Below are 23,610 nucleotides of genomic sequence, written 5' to 3' on the forward strand. Positions count from 1 at the left end.
TTCTGAGAGGCACTGAGAAGTACAAAACATCCTTCTAGCAGCAATCTAGTGTCATCTCTCTGTGCCAACACAAGCTCCTCCAGGAGGAAGGGTGTGAACAGAGTCTTCTCACTGGGTTCCCACCACCCACCTCCCATGTTAGACACTTCCTCTGCCTTAAGGGGTGCAGAGAGGGAAATCTCCCTTCAGTTCAATAAACTGCAGCAACAAAGTGACTTGAAGTCCTGCATCTTTAGGTTACTTATTTTCTTAGCATTTTAGTGAGAGCCAAGGAATCTGTTTTCCATTTGCTGTACTTTTGTGGAGACTGTAATTGCTCTTTGAACCTACGGGAGCAGGAAACCCATTAAAGGCCTGAGAGGACAGGGATTCCTCAGCTAGCACATTCCTCATCTCCTTTCATCCTGCAAGAGAAGAGTGTTTCTGGCTTCTCTAGAAGGCGTATTACGAGATTTTGTTCAAATTTAAGGCTCATCTCAAGAGTTAACTATAAGTAGTTATCATTACTCCTATTATAATCCTATTACTCCTATTATAATTAATTACTCCTATTATAATTATAATTATAATTAATTACTCCTATTAATTATAATTAATTACTCCTATTATAATTATTATTACTGCTATTATAATCTTCATGGTTATTACTATTACTAACAAAGCATTATCTACAGAGAGGTCACTACAGAAAAAAAATGAGTCTCAAACTTGCCTTTTAGTACCTTGCAGACTGCAAGTAATTCTAGGCTGACAGTAGGTTGTGTCAAATCTATAAGCAATGCACAGAAAATTATTGGTCAGGGCTGTTGAAGGGCTTTTGGAAGAAGAATGAGAAAGTTGCATATTGTAAGGGAAAGAAAAGCTGCCCATTCTAAGCAGAAAAAGTATGAAAGTTTTCCCATGTATGATAGAATGAGTCTGAAAACTGAGAGCAACCTGAAGCAATGAAAGAAAGGAAAACCGAAAAGATGATTTTAAGGATAACTCGCTGGAGTCTCCTTCTGTTGATTTAGCACACACWACAATAGCTGATCTTTCTGGGCCAAATCCTGGCTGTGGTAGCAGTTGCTTCTCTACTGATCTAGCTGTAAAATACGGCACTAAAGRTGATGTTATTAGCTAGTGAATATGCACCTCAGTGCATAGGAATATAAGCAAAGCCAGTCTTCTAGAACTGCAGTTCCATGCCCTGCTGAAATGRACTCCGGAAGAAAAAAGAGAGCCACTAGGGTATCCCATGTATCATGCAGCAGAGAGAATGGCCCTGCCACTGCTCTAGCTTATTACCAAAGGGAGCCGAGGAAGCAGGTAGCACTTGTCACGCAGAGATGTGGGCAATATTGCTTGGAGCTGCAGAAACCTGTGTAGAGGCCAGGGACAGCACCTCCCACACTACCTAAGYGAAGGCAGTACTCAAAGAGGAGCTGCCTCCTCCTCTCTATATTCCCGCTTTCATGAGAACGAAAGGAATTTGCTGGGCAGYGGTATGGAGCAAAGGCCATCACGCATTCGGTGCATATCCAACAAAGCCACATATTTCCAAGCCATTGGTTAGGAAGGACCTTTTGCTGAACATCCCAGTAGCCATCTCRCTCCCAATACAAAACAGTTCATGGAGACTTTTTATCCATGAATAACCAATCATAGAATCATAGAATCATAGAATGCYGAAGGTTGGAAGGGACCTCAGAGGTCATCRAGTCCAACCCCCCTGCTCACRCAGGTCTCTTTAGGAATAACAACATCTGTTGAAAGTGGGAACCTCTGCTGACAATTGTTTCACATACCTTTATCTCCAAATAATCTAGCATAAAGAACAAGACAGAACCATTTGCTCCAATTCTTGACATTGCCCAGGTGTCTATCTCCTCCCCTACTCATTCTTCTTGTACTCCAGATTATTATAAACAAGGACACACACAAAAAAACCCTTCATAATGGTTGTGGAATCAAGCACTCAAGAAGTCAGGAAATCCAGGATTAGAGTTCTCCTGGCAACATTTGTGCAGATGGGCTATGATGCAGTCTTCTTTTCAAAGTGTACAGACTCATGTTTCCTTGGGACCCTCCCTTGCTCCTGCAGGCAGGAACTGCTCTGAGGGTTGGGCATGGCTGTGTAAGCACCACAACTTTTGTGCAGGGCCCTTTGCCTTCTGTTTCACACAAAGCAGACAGCAGTGAACAGAGGCTGAGGCAGAAAGCTGCAGAAGAGCGCATGTCATCTCACAACTTACGCACGTGAGCTGCAGAGCTGGGCAGTGTCCCTCAAACTGCCCCACATGTTTCCCATGGGTGAGATGGCTATTCCTTGTTTTCGGAATGCCTGGCATACACTCTAGTCTGGATCATTCCCCAGGGCCTTGGGGAGTTACTTTTAATATGATTTCCCTTATCCTATTTGCCAAAAAAACCCACAAACAGATCTGTGTGTGTGTTTGTGTGCCCTGAGGGGGGYTGTTTCTCATTAGAGCAAAGGTGGGCAAAGAAGAGGCTCTGGTAATGGGGGTGGAAGCTACCAAAGGTGGCAATTCAGCCAAAAACCTCTGAATGACCGAACCACAGCTGACTTGTGAAGGAACTGAATGCTCACAACAAAAACTAGGCTTCGTGCTTGGAATGTAAAGTGCTTCCTATGTTAGAAACTGTGAAAAAAATCCAAGTCTTCATCATTCTGTATCAGATACACACCATCTTTTGACTGTACTGTTTTCATTAGTCAGCCTCTCATCTGCAAAATACATAATATCCCCTGTAGTTCTGTGAAAACAAATTTGTTGTTTGTGAAGCAGTCAGATAAGATATCTTGCTGAATGCCATGAACTCAGAGGGGATTTTAGCCTTTCTGTTTTCAGAGCGCTGTGTACTAGAGAAGATCTAGATCCATCCACTCAGCAGGAGGAATAAGCAAAGGACAAAATGTTAGCATAATAATTGCAGAAATGAGGCAGGAAAGCAGTGGAAGGAATGATCTACATGGTGGGGCTCAAGCATTGGAAATTAAAACCTCAGTGGCAAGCTTTGTAAAGGCACTTCCTCTAGGTACTTCCTGGCTTTGCAACTAAAATAGCATTCTAGCATAGTTTTTGTGCTAGTACTAGACAGCTATACATGTATATCTTGTTTTGTCCCTGCTGGCCTAAAACCTTTTTTACAGAAAATATATATTTTTTAAACTATCTACTATAAACTCAATTAAACCGGACAAATTTTGCATAAAAATATTTTGTTTTGGAATAAGTGGTTTGTTTGATTTGGCTTCCTTTGATTTGTTTGTCCAGGATTAAGTTACGAAATATATGAGTCTCAAACATCTCTACTTTATATTCTAAAGACCTTCTGGATGGCCTTACTTGAACATCTCTGAGGAGGTATCTCTGAACAGGTATGTGTGGTAGCTGAAGTATTTTTGAGACGGTGGTTGATGATCCATTATTGTCAGATTTTTCTTTCAGAGACTCAGTTCGGGAACCCCTCTAAGATGGCAGCTTTTGAGCACAGAGCATTTAAAACCTTTTTTCTTTTTTCTTTTTAATTTAAAKCTAAAGAGAATGTTAAATAAATCATAATTTTAGACCTAATTGTTTTCCATGTCTTGTCTCAGGCTTCTGCTCCTTTTTTACAGCTTGGAAAGGAAATGGATTCGTTGAGCACATGAAAGGTTTAACACCAGTTAAAACAACAGCTTAGGACATTTCTTTAGTAATAACCAGAAAACAAAGCTAAATCCTTTTGCAGAACAACAAATTTAATCGGACAGGCAGCTTTGCACCAGCTTCCGCCAATCTGCTGCCCACTCCAGAGGCAAGGGAATCTAGGGAGCAAAAGATGGTATCCAAGGGACTGCGCAAAGCTCCAGCTTGAGTGCACCCAGGAGATAATGGTTCTAGCCTTTTGGGAATATACAGCAAACTGTGTGACTGTCCCCCTGGTACTCAATGTTGGGAAACTATTACAGGAATGTGTAGTTCAGCAAGCCTTTGCACACAAGCTTCTGCTTTTCTCCCTCGAGATAAGATTTCATGTTACAAATTCTCAGGGTTTCCCCTGTTTTGTCAAGCAGAGGAATCTTGGCTTAAGCAAGCAAACGATGACAGGGGCCATCATAGAGGAGAGAGGCCTTGTCATGAGGGGCACCCRTTTCCCACCTGACAGCACGTTTGGGAAGAGCTCATAGAGCCAGGACGCTTGGCACAGCCATCCATGCAGGCAAGTRGCACAGTTTAAGCAGTCCCACCCGCTTACCTGAGCCGGGTGCTGATGGCAGGTGCAGCTGGAGCAGCTCAAAGCTCCCAGCAGGCCGCAAAACCTGCCCAGTTCCCTGAGGGACTATACCTGCTAATACCACGACCTCTACAGCTATGCTTATCAGCACACAAACTAGATGACAGATAGTTTAAAGCCAGTATGAGCTTGTCTGTGTGACCCACAGCCTGGCTTCTGATTGCAATGTCGCTATATGCTTAGCCTTCACGGCCCCTCCTGGGCTGGCTCCCGTGACAGGCCACTAAATACACATTGCACATTTTTGAAAGGAAGGAATATTAAGCTCTCTCCACTCAGGGGCTAAATGGAGAAAAGCCTTGTTCAAATACAAGCGCATAAAAGGCTTCAAAGTTATTTCTCTTGAAAATGTCTGGAATATTTTTTTTTTTTGCCTCAGAGCTTTTTCTTACTTTTTTTTTTATGTAAATACTTGCAACAATGGCTAATTGTCAGAAAAAAATGCAAGCTATTTCTTAGTGGGATTCTTGTCTGCCCATTTCTACATTCCAAACTTTTGTCTTTAAAGCTGAGGTCTTGACTAAATTATACAGCCCAACATTGAGCTAGGTACTRCTTCTCCCAAACCTGTCTGTCTGTTGGGCCTGAAAAGCATTCATGTTAGGAGCTTAAGCCATGATACTCTGATATAATAATCTGCTCCAAAGAACCTGATCTTGGCTTTGGCAGCTAACTGTGGACATATGCCCTAAGTTATATTAATGTGGAAATAACAGATCACCAAGAGCTTGAGGTGTTGTATATATTGCTTGCACATTTAGCCTGTGGCCATGATATCATTGCTCTTGYTCTGCGCCACAATGATAGCCTAGCCAAAAAGTAAGAGCAAATGCACTGCATTGTTCCTCTCAGCTGCTGGGACCGTATTGACTTTGTGAATCATGCTCAGCATGCAGGGATGATAGACCCAGTCATTAGTGTTAGTAATCCTCTGGTCTGAGAAGTGAGTCTTGCCATGCTAAGAAAACAGGAAGGGGTGGAAAAGCTCTGGAAYGGGTCACAAACTCCTTAGCACCTTCTAGCCTCTCTTAGTTCATTCATCTGTGGCACAGCAAAAAGCACAGTGGCATTTTAAATTGTTATGAACAGAGGATTGTCTTGAGGCTTATGTAGGACCACAATTATTTTGTGATTAATCCTGCGGAGATGCTTAGGCCGATCACAAGACACTAAGAACTAAGATGGTGTGAACACCATCTTTCCTTTTTTTTTTTTTTTTTGGTGGCCTGCCAGCACGGAGGTCCAAGGTCATGGAAAGCTTCATATACTTATATGCAGTCTTGGGAGGCAAAAATGAAGAAAATTAGAGGATCAGAAAATTACTTTAAGAGGTTGTCTTTAAGCAACAAAATAAAACAGGACTCCTTGAAGATTGGGAGTGACTAGCAGGAATTGCAGGTGGAGGGGGATGCTTATTTGGATTCACTAAAAGCAGCAGCTAGTGGACGAGCTGGAGAAGCTGGTCAGGGCTTCATCCCATGTCTCAGCTGCAGCTCTGAAGAAGCCTTTGCTACACAGCACAAACCCTCAAATGTCTAGCTGTGACTGGAACATTTCTAGAGCAGGGGGAAGCAATGGTCTGTCTTAGGAGTTGCCCCAGCAAGAACTGAGAGAGGGCTTCATCGAGTATTGCTCTCCCTTAGGAAAGAGGAGTCAGTGACTGCCCTTTTTGCTTATCCTTCTTTGTCCTTTTCTCCTTTCTTTCCAAAACAGTGGTGTTCTGTTAAGTCATTTACAATTTGTGAGCAAGGAAGTACAGCTCTGCGAGCACTCAGTTTAATTCAATTCTCTCAGGTTGGGAGTGGAAAGGCAAAATTCTGTTTGATAGCGACCTCTAGAAATCAAACCCTGCCCATGCTGCTTCCAGTCAAAGTCTTGCAAAAAGGGTACACTTTCTTCTTCCTGCATTTTTATTGTGAGGAGAGACTGGGAGCTTGGTATCAAAAGASTGAGGGCTCATTTTACAAAAAGGATAAAAAAAAGACAATGAAGAACCTAAACACACGACAGACTATCAGTTATTTACACCTCTGCAAAGCAGAGCCTGGATTCTTGGCTGCCTCTCAGACATATCTACCGTGTGCGGCTCCAGTATGTGAAGGGTGTAGGAGTTATATATAAAATAACTCAATGGTTCGTAGCACAAGTCCAAACACAGCAGCCAGGACTTCAGTGCAGGTTAAACAAGCTGAGGCAAGATCCGGGGGGGAATATCCAAGAGATGAAGCCCACACCAGCACTTTTGCAAGCTAYGATAACATTCGGTGCAATGTATCTGCCACGTCTCTGGAGGGCAATGTCAGGGAGTTCTGAATTTCACTTGGGGAGACTGAAGAGAGGAAAGAAAACAGCTGTGGCTCCATTCCCTCGGTAAGCAGGGCCAGAGGTACAGCGCCCTCCGGAAGGCATCCTACATGTGTACACCATCCGCATTGCACAGAGCCATCAGGAAGGCTGTTTACAGCCTGCCGATGGCCATCTGTGAATTAGCTTCTGTTCTGATGGCCCCTCTGGAGACTGCCCTTTCAGAGCGCTAAAAACAGAGCCAGTTTGTTACATTTGCTGTCTTTGGACTCTAAGGCTGATTTTAACTTTTGTGAAGGAAAAACATCCTGAAATGGGCTCTAACGTATCAGAYTGGCTCTCCGGCCTGAGGGACTCTTTGAATAGTAGTCAGAAATAGCAAGAATTCAAAACTTCACTGAACCCTTGAGGAGGAAGACAGTCTGCTCTGAGGTCTATACAGCCCTGCAGGAATTCCTAAYTCTTCCTATGCTGGAAAGATTACTCGGGAGGGGATAGATCCAGCCTGTTAAGACACTCYTCCTCTAACACTGAATTGAAAAAAGTTTGTTGTCAACTGAAGAATAGGTCTCTCTATCCATGTTTAATGCTAATATCTGCCTGACCCTCACCAAGGACTGTGAGTCCCCTTGCAAGTAACCCTTTCTCCGTGAAAAATGCAAATTCTGCCCTCATGCCCCTTGCTCCCCAGTGCCCCRTGTCCCCACAGAAGATGACCCTCCATGCACTGCCTGAGGAGCTCAGTTCTGACTGTAGCGAGATCCTTGGCTAAAGCAAGAGTCCTCAGGGATACAGACACTGCCAGGGCCTCCCCCTTCATGCGATAGTCAGTGGGTATTGGCAGTGGGGAAGGGAMAAGCCAGATACACTCCAGGACTGTCAGGTTCCTCCCATAGGGCAGGAAAAGGTGTAAGAGAAGGCCACAGGGTGTTCTGAGCTGTGATGGTACTGGCGCTTGGTCAAGGCTGAGTTGTGGGGTGGGCAGACCCCAAACCCTTCCCTGCTGCTTCCCTCCTCTGCCTCCCCTTGGCTCAGGGCTGGACGCAGCGCTGAGTCCAGCCTGCTGTTTCACTCTCATTTTACCCTCATGGACTTGAATCTATCCCCATACTGTTCCACACATAGGCTTGATTTATTCTCATGTTCCTCTATCCCAGCTGGAAGAAAGTGCTTCTTAAAGTCTGGCCCAAACCCTCTTTGCCATAATGTTCTCTTGGACCTTCATGCTCTTTCTGGATCCCTATAAATGCAAACACAATGTGCCCAGACACCTGCATCTTCTTCTTTCTGAAACCCTCCTTTAAAATAGCCTGTTCTGGTTATTTCTCACAAAGGGGAAGACTTCATGTGTAAAATGCTGCAGAGAGCCTTTGCCCCCACCCAAAATCTTGTTTTTCAGAATGACGCACACCCAGATCTGCTGTTACTTAATGCAAGTGAAGTCACTGCCTTTCTCCCCTTCAAACTGCTCCACCCTCAGTTAGGAGSCTCATTTCTCCACCCTTTGGCAAAACAGCTGTTTGGGGGTGGAGGTGAATTTAGCGATGGTGGTGACCACCCGCTCATTTGGAAAAGAAAAAAAAAAAGGTGCAGTCTCGTCAAAAGACTGCTCTGGAGCTGGAAACAGGCCCCAAGCCCTCCCCTTCTTCACTGCCCGTGTGCTCTGCATGTGAGCACAAGTGAGTATGTTCATTCATGTCAGTCTCAGGGTGTTGTTTAGCACAGAAGCGAGAGTGCAAGCACAGCACCCCACTTGGCTGGTTGTTATCTGCCTGTTTTCCTCCCTGCGGAGGGAAGGTGGCACTGAAATTCCTGCCCCACTACTTTGGCAGGCTGAAAGAGGAGGCAGAGAGGTAGATTTGTGGTGGGGCTAGGTCAGGCTTTGCTGAGGCACAGTGGGAAGGAAGAGAGTCTCTTGAAGCCGCATCGCTTTCCCTTCCCTCTCTCAGCAGCGTGAATGTGAGGAGCTGCCCTAACCATGTGCCAGCTCCTCATAGTCCCTTAGGGAGCACCTGCCAGCTACATGTACCTGGAACACAACATGGGGAGGCCGCTCTCCCTTCACGTGCCCTTCCCTGCGTGCTAGTGGCTGTTCCGCTGTCTGCTTGCTGGAGATCTCACTGCCTGGGAGGCTCCACAGGCTGGGAGGAAGGCCCGGATTACATACAGAGTGTTGACAAACAGACCCACAGCATCATGGGGAAGGCGTTTGGGGAATGTATTTACCTCAAGAGGTGGTACATCACTCCGGAACCTCTGCCTCTAGAAGGGGAAGCCTGCAAATGYTCAGAAAACGAGCTGCATCATGTAAGGAGGCACAGAAAATGTGCAGGAACGTTGTCGCAGCAGGGAGTYCAAGTCTTCCACCGGTTTGTGCCGAGTGAGCAGTAGAGGGTGACAACTGGCAGGCACTACCCTCATAGCAGGACAAACAGATGGTGTGGGATGGAGCACAAAAACAAGGCCTGGCGAGTGAGACAGCAGCTGGTAGGTCTTGTGGGCAGCGTGGCCGGCTGTCTGGGGTCCGAAGGACAGCGCCTTCACCTGCTCTGCAGTATGTGAAGCTTCCTCCTGGTTCCGTTAGAACTGGGTGTGGAGCTCCCTGTCTACGTAGCCGTCTTCATGCCACCCGCAGCTTCAGCCGCTTCATACCASTTCATACCAGGCTTTTCTTCCCCTCAGCTGTGGTGATTTATGTGCCGAGTTGCATTTTTCCAGCCATTTCCTGGCTGCAGTGGACAGCCTGCCATGTTGTTAGTTTGCTGCGCTAACTCAGGTGCCGTACGCTTATTCACTCAAGAATAATCAACTCAGAAAGAAAGTGATAAACAGAGARATCAGGAATCCCACTTCGTTTGTTAACAGCACCCTCCTCAAACACTAGCAACCCCTTATTGCCAGCTGCTATAAAAGAATGGGGAGAAAAGCCCCTCTCCCAGAAGGATAAGGATTTTCCTCTTAGTCGAGACAGATACAGTACAAAGAAATAATGAGCTAATACTARTTAGTGCCAGTGGTCTAGGGCTTCAGCTTGCCATTATTACAGAACTCAAATTCTTGGGTTGGAGAAACCATATTTTTGGGTAGGTTTAGTGGAAATGGTTTTGGGACTGTACCAAGGTCCTCCCAGAATTCCACTTTTCTTAGTCTTAGCCTCAAGGAATTTACAGCTGGCTCAGGCAGAGCTGGAAGTCCCCATAACAGGAAGGATTTTGTTGATACTCTGTCTTTGGAGGACAGCGGGCTTCTCTGTGAAAGGCAACACGTATATCTGGCCATGTCCACAGCACCACACCCGCTGCTCCTCCAAAGAGGATAGAGTTTCAAGGACTCACATGACTGTGTCCATCTGTCCAGGGATTATGAGGAAAACCTATAAATGGGGAGGGAGGGGAGTTTTCCCCCATTCATTCCTTTGGTTTGGACAGGACTTATCTCTTTCTGAAAGAAGCTGCCAGAATTGCTTTTAAAAATGAAAAGGATTTCTAGGAGTCCGTGGATCCTCCCAAAGGATCTGTCAGCCGACCTGAGACAGCCTCTGTGCTCTCTCATGTGCCCTGCTCACCGTCTCTAGCTATACTGAAAGACTGCTACCAGTGATGCTGGTTGAGTCTCTCAGGGAGGGAAATTGCTCTGGGTTCAGCATAGCCTCATCTGGGAAATACCTGTAGGACATGAGGAAGAAGCCACGCGCAGCTCAGAAGATCTGCTTTACGTGCACACTGACTGTTTGCTGCCAGCCCGGGCAGCGAGTGCTGCAGGCAGCCTTGTCCAAAATATTCAAGTAAGTCTTTTATTTCTCGTCAGGAGAAAAGCAGGGCGCTTTGCTCAATTAATAGTGATAAATCTAGCCTCTCTCTCAGCTCACGAAATAGTGCTCTCCTGTTCTCCATGGGAATAATAATAATTACCTTTTCCTCCCTGCAGACAGCTTCTCAGTGCCAAAGTCTTTCAAAGATTCCTTATCTGTCTCAAAGCCTTCTTAAATCATCAACTGAAAATAAGGGTCCTGGGCTGATTTCCAGTACCTGGACTTATTTTTTTTACAGGGTGGAGCCAGCCTCTATTCCAGATGCCTTAGAGGCTCATGCACTCACATGCACATCACTCTGGGCATATATATTGGGCCTGCTGAGCATCCTCTCCAGATGTGTGTGTGGACAGGGCAGGAAGGGAGATCAGGAGAGGAAATCCACAAGCAACAGTCCTACCTGTTGCTCAAGTTTATGGGAAAGAATGGTTAAAATAGAAAAAGGCATCCCCAAACTTTTCCTGTCCTGTCTGTATCCTGTGATACATCTAGACACCAGTCTCAACTACATGGCAAAGTCTGTAGATGATAAGACACCAGCATCACATTGGAATAGGAGCATGAAGTAAGTGAGACTCAGACTTCCACGGACATTCCAGCCACAAGATGATGTTCACACCGTCTGCCTCAAGCTCATTCCCACCTGGCATCATAGTGTTACTGCTCCTTTTGAGGCCTCCCTAACATGTATGGTGTGCCATTTGGCTGGGACTCCCTCCTGCCTGTTACATATGAGTACAGTGCTTGGCACAACGTGGTTTTGGTCTTGCTGGAGACAGCAGTGCCAGTAAATAATGAAAGCATTTCAGTCATACATAGTCTGCCTAGAAAACCAGTGTCCATGAGATGATAAATTCCTACCATAAAGTTTTCAAGAATATGTCATTCCCTTCATACATTTAAAAAAAATGCAAATTTGGTATGCTAAGAACTTCTAATATGAATATATCTCCCTTATATGGAAGAAACCAAATGGTGCTTCCAGCTTCCCTGATGTGCTACCACATTTTTTGATATTTGACCTGGAGACTTAGAGGTCTTCACGTCATCTGTGAGCCCACAGAGAGTATCTCAAGGTTCAGTGTGTGTGAGAGATAGGAAAGGGACATTAGGAACAGGCTAACCACAAATAGCTAAAATTAGCTCTGAGAACTGGAGTGCTGAGGTCTCTGAGGAATGCTAGTCAGAGAAAGAAAATGGTTGTTTGCGAAACTCCCACTTATTCTGCTGCCTCTAAGGATTTCTGGCTCACATCCCCACCCAGCTATCCTACCGAGCTATTTGAGAGGAGTTCCCCCACCCTTTCCCCCTCCACTGGCCATCATTTTCCTCTTTTGTAACTTTGGTACAAAGTGACGTGGGATTCCTGATCCAGCAGCAAGTCGCTGTTTGGAAACAGGAAAGAGGGGGCCTATTCAGAGCTCAGCCTTTGTGATAACATGAAGGTTCACACCCACGTGCAGACAGGGATGCTTCTCACATATGGCAATGATCAGCAGCTCCCCCTCTTTTCTCCCCTTTCCTCATCCCAAAAAGGACTTACAAAGCCCTAGAGGGGTCCTAAATGGAGCTAGAAGCAGCCTTTAGAAAGCACGGCTGTGTGAGGCCTCAGTTATCAGAGAACATGATTTCTTGCATAATTCTTTTAGGTTTTCAGAGGCCAGTAAATTTGAGRCTGTAAATCTTCATGTGACCAGAGCATACGGCCTTAGAATAAGACATGGAGTGAATTATAGAGAGACAACCTATCTTTTCCAGAATCTGATTAAGGGAATCCTTTGAGAACTCTCTCTTACATGCAGCGATAGGCATGGCTTTAAAAGCTGCCCTCCCTACTTCTTCCTAGCCAGGCCTGATGGAAGGATTTTTCTGCAGGACCAGCTTCTCTCCTCTTCTCCTTCCTATTCTCAGAAACGYCTAAATCAAACTGAATGGTTATATGTGCCTGTGTTTTTGACTTTAGTTTCAGGACACAAATCYTGACTGTTTAAGGAACTCTTATGAATACATGTTGAAACACCTTAGGTGATTGGAGACACTGACTTAGTTGAGAAACTAGGCTGTATCTCTACAGAGAAGAGAGGGAAATGGAGGAAAAGGAAGGAAATCTTGCATTTCCTAGGAATATTTTTTTTTTCAAGCCAACTCGGGTGCTATTTGCTCTCAGCCATGCACAGCTAATACTGCACGTGCTCCTCTAGGCTAAGCAGCCTAGAGATTATGTAGGATGTTCAGTGGTGAAGGTTTATTCTGCATCTGGAAACCAATTTCAAATGAAATAGCAATTACCCTTCCTAGCTTGTTCTTCCTTCCTCCATAGAGCAGCCTGTTTTCTTTTTTCCTGTCCTGGTTCTTTGGCAAAATAAATTTCCTGAGGAAAAAAGGTGATTTTATGTAACTCTTGGAGGGAAAAATAGATCAAGCAATAGATCTTCTAACTTGAACAAYAGTAGAAGAGAGAATTGAAACAATTTTGGAAGGCTTCTTTATAGCCATACTGCAAGATAAAGGGGACCAGACTATTGCTTTTTATTCTAGCTGCTCTAAGGGTCTGTCTGCAATGGGTAACCTGTTCTTTCTCGTTCTTCCCTCTCACTGGAGTAAGGATAGTTCCACTGAACTTGAATTGGGAAAAAAGGAGCAACATTTAAGTTAAGTTCTCAGTTGAAATTCACAGAATACGAAGATACTGTTAAAACCACAATGTCTAATTTTCATGCTATCTGGTGGAAGGGGTAATCTCCTGGAGAGTCATTTCTGTCTTGGCAGAAACTGTTGTTGCTGGGACTCCGTGCCCCATGTTGCCTGTGAGGTACCCCGTGAGCACAGTTGTGGGCTGCTCTGTGCATTGCAGAACCTGAACATTGGGAACRCTTTCCCACTGCTCCTTAGCCAGGTGTCTAGGAAGAACCTTCCTTCCTCCCTGGTGGCAGCTCAACCTGCTCTTGCAGTGTTGGTTTCAAGTGCTGCTTAAAATCACAGTTGCAGATGCTGGGAGATGGGAAGAACAAAAGCGATGTTGAGGAACAATCCCCCAGCCACAGAAATGCCAGTCACTAGGTATGTGGAGAATGGGTAGTGCTGGGTAGTACTAGTCCAGGACTAGTGCTGGACATCTGTGTCTACCAGAAACGTCCTGTGCCTCTCTAGCCACTCAAGTCTTAGCAGTTGTGATGAGCTACTACCCTGGAGCAGTCCAGGGTACGCACAGCAAAGCTCCTGGGCTCATGTGAACGCTTGGTCAACGCTCTGGGGAGATTTCACAGAATCACAGAATATTCAAGGTTGGAGATCATCTAGTCCAACCTTCCCACTCAAGCAGGGACACCCAGAGCACAGGGCGGCATCCAGGCGGGTTTTGAAGACCTCCAGAGAAGGAGACTCCACAGCCTCCCTGGGCAGCCTGTTCCACTGCTCTGTCACCCTCACAGTGAAGAAGTTCCTCCTCACCTGGAGACGGAACCTCCTGTGTTTCAGCTTATGCCCATTTCCCCTTGTCCTATTGCTGGTCACCAATAAAAATAGCTTGTCCCCTTCTTCCCTGCATTCTCCCTTCCTGAACTTATACATGTTAATCATATCCCCTCTGAGCCTTCTCTTCTCCAGAGAAAACAGGCCCAGTTCACTCAGTCTCTCCTCATTTGGTGGCATTGTTACTAAGAGTAGAGCTATGCAGAGGCATTTTTGTGTTCAGGACACATGTTCAGGCTGTGGTACCTTCTTATCTCAACTGCTGGCGTGTAAACCATGGTATTCATTCACCACCTTCATGAYTGCTGCCAGCTTCTGGGGTAGTCCTCATGGCTGCCTCTGCTACTCATCTGCAGCTCCTTTTTCTGGCTAGCATCAGGGGGTACACTTACCCACACTCTTCAGAAGAGCCTCTCCACTGTGTGCCACATGCCACTCTTGCTATGAACTAGGTTGAAGAGTTGAACTCTGCCAGTACAGGACACCATTTTTTTAAACCTCTGCTAGTAAGACATGGGATCATAATTTCAGGCCCACAGTCCTTGGTAAAAATGCTTTCATTCAGTGCAGAAGAAAAACAGAAGAAAAAGAGGGAAAGGGTTTTTTTTTCTGTTCCTTTTTCTTGGCTTCCCCTCCAGCCATGCTGTATCTGGTTACAGTTTAACTCCTACTGCACAATACCTGTTATCACTTGCAATGAAATGGAAACCGCAGCTATTTCACTAAGTTAACAGAAAGGTTCTGTAATTACACTGTGACGTCTTTCAGCACCTTTGTGTCCCCCACTGAAACGCCCCACAGAAGCACCTACAGTATCAAAACTAAGAGACATTCTGGGATTCTGATTAAAAGAAAGAGGAAGGAGGTCTGTATTTTTCACTCTGTCTTCAGTGGAGAAAAAAAAAACACAATATTTTAATGCTATTTTCACACATCTGTGCTAAATCAAACACTTCTTAATTTTTCACTCCGAACATTAATACACTAGGTGTGGAACTCACATTGTAGAACTAAAAATGTCCTTTAATGAATGTATTGCTCTTCGCTCAGGAAGAGCAAGATAATAAATGAGAGAATCCATACTCCAGGCTGCATATCTACCATCTCCTCATTTTTGTCTCGTACTACATCCAAAGATTTATGGAGCAAAATTCCAAAACAGTGAGGAAACAGAAGTGCAGCCTTTTGCTCTAGAGAAGAAAGAAATCTGTCCTTGAAATTTCACATCAGAAATCCTCCAGCTTCTACTGCTCTGGCCTGCGTGTCTGCGTGGGAGGGCTCTGCTGTAGCTGAGGCAGCCTGTTGCTCCCCAGAATACAGCAGTGGCCTGGGAACACAGGAACAAAAGCACTGAAAAGGCCGAGCTGTATTTGGAAAAATCCTGTCCCAAGAAAACCACCTCTGCTCTCCACGCACAGGGACTGCCTTTAGCTTCTGACACTCATGTGGATTGACAGGAATCCTTGAGTTTATTCCCTGCTGGGACCCTATCCTCATCATTAGAGGCCGTTCTTGTAACTTAACACTTTTGTTCGTAGGTAGTGGAGACCCCCATATCCTGCACACTCTACTCCAGCAAGAAAGGCTGGAAAGCATCAAGATGCTCCCTTACCACTGCCAAGCAGAGCTAACCCCATCACGGGGAGAGCAAGCTGCTGTGAGCAGAGAGGTGCCAGCCTGGCAGGCTCTCTATCTTCACAGGTCACCACAAAAGCACCCAGCAGCTGCAGTGGCGGGCACTGAAACGCAGACCCCCTCTCACGGGAAGAGACACTTGTTGCACAGTGCAGAGTACAGGGACGTTGTGGGTAACTGATGGCACAGTGAGGAGCCAGGGAGCATTCCCAAATTCTAATTAGCACAAGGCATTAAGGGTACAGTGAAAGAAAGTGATGAGATCTCTGAAGACCACCCTGGCCTTCAGCCTGTGATCTCACCCAAAGGAAGGTGTGTGCAGAACCTCCTGCATAGGTGTTCATGGAATTGATCCAGGGACCAGATGTTACTGCTTTGCTGTGTCTGCCCCTTCTTGCTCATGCTTCCCCCACACAGATAATGTTTTCTTCAAGTTACACTGATGGAAATGTCAAACCTCGATCACATTTATGAATCTGCTCATGAACTCTGCTTGCCACAATGCCACAGAGCCGCCTTAAAGCTCCCTTAAATATGTAAGGCATTCCAGTCATTTTAATTACTGCACATTGCATAAGCCAGAAACCAGTTAATACAAAGGAACAACAGAAAAGTGATTTTCAATCGCTCTCACCCTCTCTTCTGCTTAGTGCCAGTCTCCAAAGCTCTGGGAACACCAGCTCTTATTACCATTTGAAGCACTTCATCTATTTGAAATCTCTTTGTTCAGTTACTTAAAACTATTGATGCAGTTTAGAAGGGCTTAGAAAGGAAAACAAAACTTCGTTTGGGGAATGGCTACTGCAGCATGAAAGCAAAGCAAGAGAAACGGGGGAAAAAAAACAACTTATAAACAAAAATGAGAAAAATGAATTGCCTGGAATGAGGCACAGGCAGGTAGAGCCAAGCAAACCACACAACCACCCCCCCAGTACTTGTCAGACCATCTAATCACAGCCTCCTAGCTTGCACCCTGCATGGTACTGAGCCCTTTGGCCCTGATCCAGAAATGCACTTAAGCTCGTATTTAACTTTATGCATGTAAATGGTACTGTTGACTTCAGCAGAGCATCTTGTGTGCTTAAAGCTGAACATGTGCCTTAGTGTTTTGGAYTGGGGCCAAAGAGCGCAGTCATGTGCAGCAAACATTTTCAGCTTGATAAGGCTGCYAAAAGATATTTCCTGGATGCCCTTCTGCAGCTGATGCCACAACACAGCCTGGCCGGAGGATCTCCATGCTACGGAGAGGATGATTTCATATTCTAAAACCCTTAATTGTACAATATTGCTGGTGACACATAGTGCCTGTGGTCTGCTCTGCCTATTTGCACAGTCTATAAAGGAACCTTGAAGATTAAACCTAAACTGTTAGAGCTGATGAAGGTTTAATGGCATATCAGTAATTTAAAGCTTGGGAATGGGATAGAGGGTTACCTGTGTCAGGCTTGCACGGTGACATAATTCCTTTGCAGCCTCAAAGAAGGAGATCAAATTAAAAATTACAACCTATATATAGAATCAAAGAGATTCTCAAAGAAACACTTTTCTTTTTATAAGTAGCATATAAAGATCATTGGTATAAGAGAGGAATTAACAGAGTTTTTTTTTCTGAATGTTTTTTACACACATAAATCATAGCAATATATAAAAAAAACCAAAACAAAGTCTGATTGAAGGACAGTGTCAGAAAACACGGTTTGATCCATAACAAAACAAACAAACAAACAAAAAAAAAAMCAGATAATCAGGAAATCAGTTTCTTTTGCTAGCAGAATGCAAGGCCACTCTAGTAGAGTTTACTGCCCTACAGTGCATATGAGAATGCTGCAAAAAAAGTACATCAGATGGCTCAGAAAGGCACCTATCCTCTGTCAACTGCTGTATAAAAGCAGACAAATGATGACATCTCYGAAGGGGTTCAGCTGAGCTGGTGTAAAAGATATGAACATCTCCAACTTCAATAAGTTTTTAGGACAAGGAGGGGCTTTTGAGCAACTTGGCAGTTGAACAACTGTAGTAGAATGCTAATGGCAACACTCCATGCTCATGAATCAAGTCAAGTTACTGTGGAAAAGTTAAAATGGAAAAATGCCCAAACTTCAGAAGCATTTTAAATTAACACATTGTTCGTGGAGGTGACAGGAGTGATTGAACTGCAGGCTGAAGTTGCCTGACTGCACTCATGCCTTGCCCATTTTAAGCCAGCTGAGGTCTGGCAAAGAGCTGGAGTGTTTTTATCCCCTACATGTGTCATTTTTGGGGGGTTTTGAGGCTGGCGAGCTTAGTCTATCTGTCTGTCTGTCTGTCTRTGACTAGCAGTTCCTGTAGTTTGATTAAGCTCTTCTGCACTAATTGCATTCAGATGCTTTTGTTATTTCAGAAGCAGCTTTCTGCCGGCCTCTGGGCTCCCTCCCATTTCATTGTCAAGGGTGACGAGATGGGAAGTGAGGGTCCCTTGTACTTCATTTACAGCAGCACCTTCCACTTCTCGCAGGAGTATCCTGGAGGGCGTCAAGCCCAGGCACTGCAGCCAGCTCCAGGATACACAAATCACACAGTTCTTTCCTGCAATCAGCAGGGCTTGCAGAAGGGGAATGATGTGATTAAAATGCTCCTGCTATAAATAACAGCGAGAATTTACGGAGGCAGAGGTAGTAAAATCACCTGCAGTTTAACCAAGGCACCCAGTTTCATATTCCTGCTGTTGCAGAAAGKGGGTTCTTCAGTTCCTGTGGGGAACCTGGTTTCCCTCATAGGCCACACAACCATCTCTTGCAGCGCAGTGCCCCCTAGCACTGCCGCGACACATTGAGGAGAGGAGGCTGCTTCTCTCAGTCAACAACACCTGCAGGACACGGCTTTCCCTGGGAATTTTCACACAGCCGTTGACCCAGCCCACTCACGCTTCGCTTGTGGGATCCGACAAGATCACAGCATGAAGTGGTGTGGCTGCCCAGTAAAGCAGAGAGGTCCGTAATTGTGTTCAACAGCGTGGTCTTGGTGCAGAACTGAAATAACACAGATTTCTTTATTTGGTGACATAAACCAAATGTGAACTTTAATTTTCTCATATGAAGATCAAGGTCTTTATTTCTCTTACTTTTTCTACTACAGCTTYTCCTGGCCATAAAAGGCTTAAAGGTTTATCTAGGCAAAGGAGCCAAGCGCTGATTTTATTTTTTCCCTTTGCAGTTTCTCCCACACAGGCAGGGCACACAGTTCCAAGCAAGGATTCAGAGCTCTCCTTGAAGTTTCTCCATTGACTTTCTGTGCTACTTTGACCCTGTATCAATTTTTTTTTTTCTCATATAAAYAGACAGTCGTCCCCTCTGCCTGGCTCTTCCCGAGTGCCTTTGGCTGACAGGTCTCAAATGAAGCCTGGCCAGACGTAGCTTTCCTGAGTATTATCGATTTGTTATTTACAAAAACAAAGTACTCTGGTTTCTGTGTTTGAAATGAACCTTCAAGCGGCAAGTAAATATTGTTGATATTGTAGAGTCCAGTCCTGGCTGAAATACCTGCACCCATACTGCCACAGAGAAGGTCACCTCTTAAAGAACTTACCTAKGTGTCAAAAAAGCAGGTGAATCAGCAAGATCCTAGTTGATCGGACACAGGTGCTGCTACTCTGGGGAGTACATGAGTTTAACAGTTTCTGGATCACTTCTCAGATTATGGTATGTTAGACAGAGGTAAAACCTTGACACAAAGTTAGCTTGAACGCCATCCTTTCCAAACAGATTTGTTCTGCCTTGCCACTAGCGTAATCCTTGGCACTCCTGGAATGTAATTGTAGATTACTCCTCCGAGTAATGTTTGGAAAGTGTAAGAGATGTGCTACCAGCCCAAGCTTGGTTTTACTTTAACAACCTGGTCAGTCTCACTGTAAACCAAGGTACTGCCGAGGTGCCTTCAGCAGCCCTGAGGAACTTCAGTAACTTCTGGTCCCCTTCATTTTCCCTTTCCAGAAGCGGAGCAGGTGARTGAAAGGTTTGGTTTCCAGTTGGTTCCTGTTTCTACGCAGTGTGTCCTACCTATGAATGTTCTAGTCAACTCTTAACACTCAGAGCTTATAACAAAGTATTCAGCATGTTAGTGCTCCAAACACCCCAGAAAGGTGTTATTATGGAGATGAAACTCGGAGGAGCTGCTTGGCCAGAGACCAAAGGGAGGTGGTGCTGGAACTGTGATTAGAATCTACTTTATGTGGGTCAAACTCTCTCTTATTTACACCGATGTCAAGTTAGAGAATAACTCGACTTTCTCATATTCTGATCTGAGATGCTGATAGACCAGGTGCATCGTGATGTTGGTGATATCAAACTTTTTTACCACAAAAACAACAACAAAAAGAAAGTGCCAGGCATTTTTCTTCCGTGTTATTCTGCTGAGGTCTGTGGTGTTGCTCCTTGTTCACACCCTGTAAGATCTAAAGCACGGGTCACCCTGATGGATTCACCGTCAACAGAAGTACCTTGGCTAGAGAGTCCAAATATCTAACTGGTTTTTGCATGGTTTCTCATGTGCAATTTGGAGCCAGAAGAGTCAGACACTGAAGTATCTAGATTGAGCATTCTTCAGTGTCCCATACGTATGTACTTATATAACCCATTATCACTTTAACACTATCTAACTTTGTCATGTGTTCCCTAACACATGTTCCTGTGTGCTTGAAAGCTCCCATCRCTATTACTCGCATTTCACAGATTTGGATTTAAGGTACATGGAGACTAAGCTGTAACACTGATTATCTGTGTCATGGCAAGGATAAGAACCTGCATTTTCCACCATTAACATTGAACCTTGATCTTTACTAGCAACACTCATCTTGAAGCTTTTGCATACCGGTGTCCCAAATAAAGTCTGTGTTTTCGTAACGCTCGAGGTTTTAATTTTATATGGACTGCATGATTAAAGAAAAGGTGTAGGCAGCCTGGTGCTTCACCCAGATGGAGCAGAATTGTAAATCTAAAGACTTAGCTGACTATTTAGAAATTTAGGACAGCTGGTCCCTGGCCTTTAATACCAGCATAATTTATAACTAGACATGCTTAAGTCTTGTAAACCCCATGGAAAGTACTCTGACATTACATACACTGGTTTGATACTGTGATTAATCACTCCTCAGTTCCCTTTGCAGGATAATAAGGCTGTCTGTATCTTGCAGCTGGCAATCTCCTTCCCTACAGTCCCAGCTCTACTGTAACATTTACATTTCTACAGCTGACAGAAATTTACAGTGCCGAAAGGGGCTAAGGGAAAGCAAAACAAACAGGACTTTTCTATAAATTCCACTAAAGCTGCACTGCTAAAATATACTCGGAGATTAAATGTTGGGAGTGCCTGGCGATGTGACACTGCTTTTCCCAGCTCATCCAGCTGGGTCTTAGCAGCCTATGACCCTTTGCTGACTGAAAGTCTTGAGCAGGGGATACATACGATGGGTGCTGCTGGTGGGCTTGACAGGAAGAGGTGCATTTGAGCAGGATTAAAAACCACAGCACAAAATCCTGGTTTACAGTTCAGCCAGGTCTTGCCCTTCTTTCCCTCCATCCCTTTTCCGCTGCTTACCAAAAGGCAGACAGAAACACCCCTCTGCCTTCCCCTTGTGTTTTCTGACCGCCTTCCAAAAAGCCATTAAAAATATTATTTCCTCTCATCTCCTCCAGTTCAAAATCAGCTTATGGCGAGTGCAGCCCTTTCCGGGGGAAAGCGCCCGGGCTTTCCACGGGGGAAGCACAAACTGTGACGCTTCCCAGGCGCCCTCTGCACATCTGCGGGGGCGGCGGGGACGAGGGCGAGACCCCCCGGATGGGACAAGACCCCGCGGGTAGGGCTGTGGCTGCAGGACCCCCTTTTTCCCGGAGGGCGCAACTGGTCTGGCGGGGGCTTCGCCTCAGCGAGCGCGGGCAGGGCTCGCACGGGGCCGCCCGGGCGCGGCCGCGCGGGCGCTACCTGCCGTGCCCCGCGCCGCGCCGCCCGCTTCCCTATAAGGCGGTGGAGCGCGGGCGGCGCCGCCCCGCGCGCGCCGATGAGGTAATGCGGCGCTCCCATTGGCCGCGCGCGGCGGCGCCCCCGGAGCCCGAGCGGGCGCGATCGAGGCTATAACTCGGCGCACCGGGCCGGCCGCCCCAGCGCAGCCCCGCGCAGCCCCGGCCGACCGTGTCCTGTCCTGTCCTGTCCTGCCCTGCCCTGCTCTGCCGCGCTGCTTGCACCGTGCCGTCCTGCCAGGCACTGCGCCGCGCCAGCGCCAAGGGAGAGGCGCGCGGGCTGCTAGGAAGCGGGAGTTAAAGTCAGGCAAACAAATAAAAGAGAGGGGAAAGGAAAGGAAAGGAAAGGAAAGGAAAGGAAAGGAAAGGAGAGGAGAGGAGAGGAGAGGAGAGGAGCTCGGTGGCTGCAGCGGGGGCCGGCGGCAGCATGACGGCGCGGCTCGGCTTCCTCGTGCTGCTGTGCAGCTGGAGCGTGCGCGACGCGCTCGTGGACGCCTGCACCTGCGTGCCCATCCACCCGCAGGACGCCTTCTGCAACTCGGACATCGGTGAGTGCCGCGCGCGACACCCGCGGCGCTGCGCGACACCCGCGGGGCTGCGTGACACCCGCGGCGCCCGGCGGCACGGAGCCCGCGCAGCCTTCGCCCCTGCGAGCGGGCGCCCGGTCGCTTGCGAGAGCGGCTGCGAGAGCGGCGCTGAAGGGAGCGGGCGGCCAAAACTTCCTCCACGTCCTGGTGCCGCTACTTAAATAACAGAGGGGTTTAGGATGAGTTTTGTCAAGCTGGGAAAGTGCCCATGGTGGTCGGGGTTGTGGTGCCGTGGCTGCCGCTTTGGGACGGGCTGGAGGTGACAAGTGTGTGCGCTTCTCGTGCATGTTGCCTTGTGATCCCTGCAGCTCTGCGAGATCCTGAGTGCAGGAACGTGCTGTTAATTTTATCAAAATGYGTCCTTTGGGACCTTATCTGCTATGGGTTTTAGCAGAGAAAACTGCTAAAAGTTTTCTTTGGTCTGGTCTTCACCCAGAAGRCACTCTGGGTGTCTTCACTAACTTRGACATGGGACAGGGGGAGCACCTGAAATATATCCGAGTCACTAGTGGGAACTCTGGACACTTTGGTGGTTCTAGTCACTCTGGTTCTTTGGGTTGTTTGCAGCCAAGGCTGGTGAACCAAACACTGTTATTTTTTGGCAAGGGTCCTGTGGCAAAGTGTATGAAATCACTTGGTGGCATCTCTTAAGTTCCTGACGGCTCGATGCCCACATCTCAGCAAATACAGGCTGTCACCCTGGCAGYCCCGAATGCACACACGCGGATCAAGCCTCCTTGCGCCTCTGTAGGTTGTTCCTATAGCTTGTTTTATAGCGCAGGGTCAAGGGGGTCGGGGACTTTGCACTGCTGGTGCCCACGCTTTGCTGCCTCCAAATGGAGCCTGCAAAGAAACCCACCCGGCCGCTGCTCTGCACGTTACACAGAAGAACGCGGCAGCAGAGCGCTCATTGCTGCGGACCCTGTCTGGGAGTCTTAAAGTTAGCCGAGCTTACTGGCAAAAAAACTCGCTTACTCCCTCTCCRGTCTCTTCTCCTCTTCTCTACAAAAACGGAGTTTTGCCTGGTTATTCTCGTTTGCATAATATATCTGCTCTTGAATGCCAAAAAAAAAAAAAAAAAAATTACATGTCAAAAAGTGCTGGGAAGATTACAGTGCTTCAGTGATGATAGCCTGGAAAATGCTTGTAAAATAGGTTTTATACTGGGGAATCCTTCCAGGAAACTGCACTATTTCAAGTCCCRTCGAGGACGTTTATGCCTGCTGATTTCTTACGTTGGATCAGTAAGTAGGTGTGCCAGCTAAGTGACAACTGCCAGGAACACTGTCCTTTCCATGGGGGGAAGACTGAGAAATCTTTTTTGTTTCTTTTGCTTTTTTTTTTTTGTCTTTTTCCCCCGTGTCCCCCATGGATAAACCTGGTGACCTTCATTTGCTACCTTCCGGGAGAAGCGGCTTCTGCCTCTTTGCTTGCTCCGACTTGGTCGGGCTGCACTAGATCGGGGCTGTTTTTCAGTTCCATTCAACTCCTTAAAATGGAGCTAAAGTTCTGTTTTTGTGTTTGTGTAGAA

General features: G+C 46.3%; 2 protein-coding genes across 3 annotated transcripts in view; one reads left to right on the forward strand and one right to left on the reverse strand.

Annotated features, from left to right (window-relative positions):
• Positions 1–23,610, reverse strand: part of SYN3 (synapsin III) — a 177,185-nt gene that overhangs the window by 68,373 nt on the left and 85,202 nt on the right. The window lies entirely within an intron of this gene.
• TIMP3 (TIMP metallopeptidase inhibitor 3) overlaps positions 21,851–23,610 on the forward strand; it is a 33,805-nt gene continuing 32,045 nt past the window's right edge. The window contains exon 1 of the mRNA XM_026052298.1: positions 21,851–22,040. Within this exon, the coding sequence (XP_025908083.1) occupies positions 21,920–22,040 (121 nt within the window). The 5' untranslated portion in view covers positions 21,851–21,919. The remainder of the gene's footprint in view (positions 22,041–23,610) is intronic.

Source organism: Nothoprocta perdicaria, unplaced genomic scaffold, assembly GCF_003342845.1.
Source record: "Nothoprocta perdicaria isolate Ctin4 unplaced genomic scaffold, notPer1 scaffold_86, whole genome shotgun sequence".
NCBI classification, from domain to species: domain Eukaryota; kingdom Metazoa; phylum Chordata; class Aves; order Tinamiformes; family Tinamidae; genus Nothoprocta; species Nothoprocta perdicaria.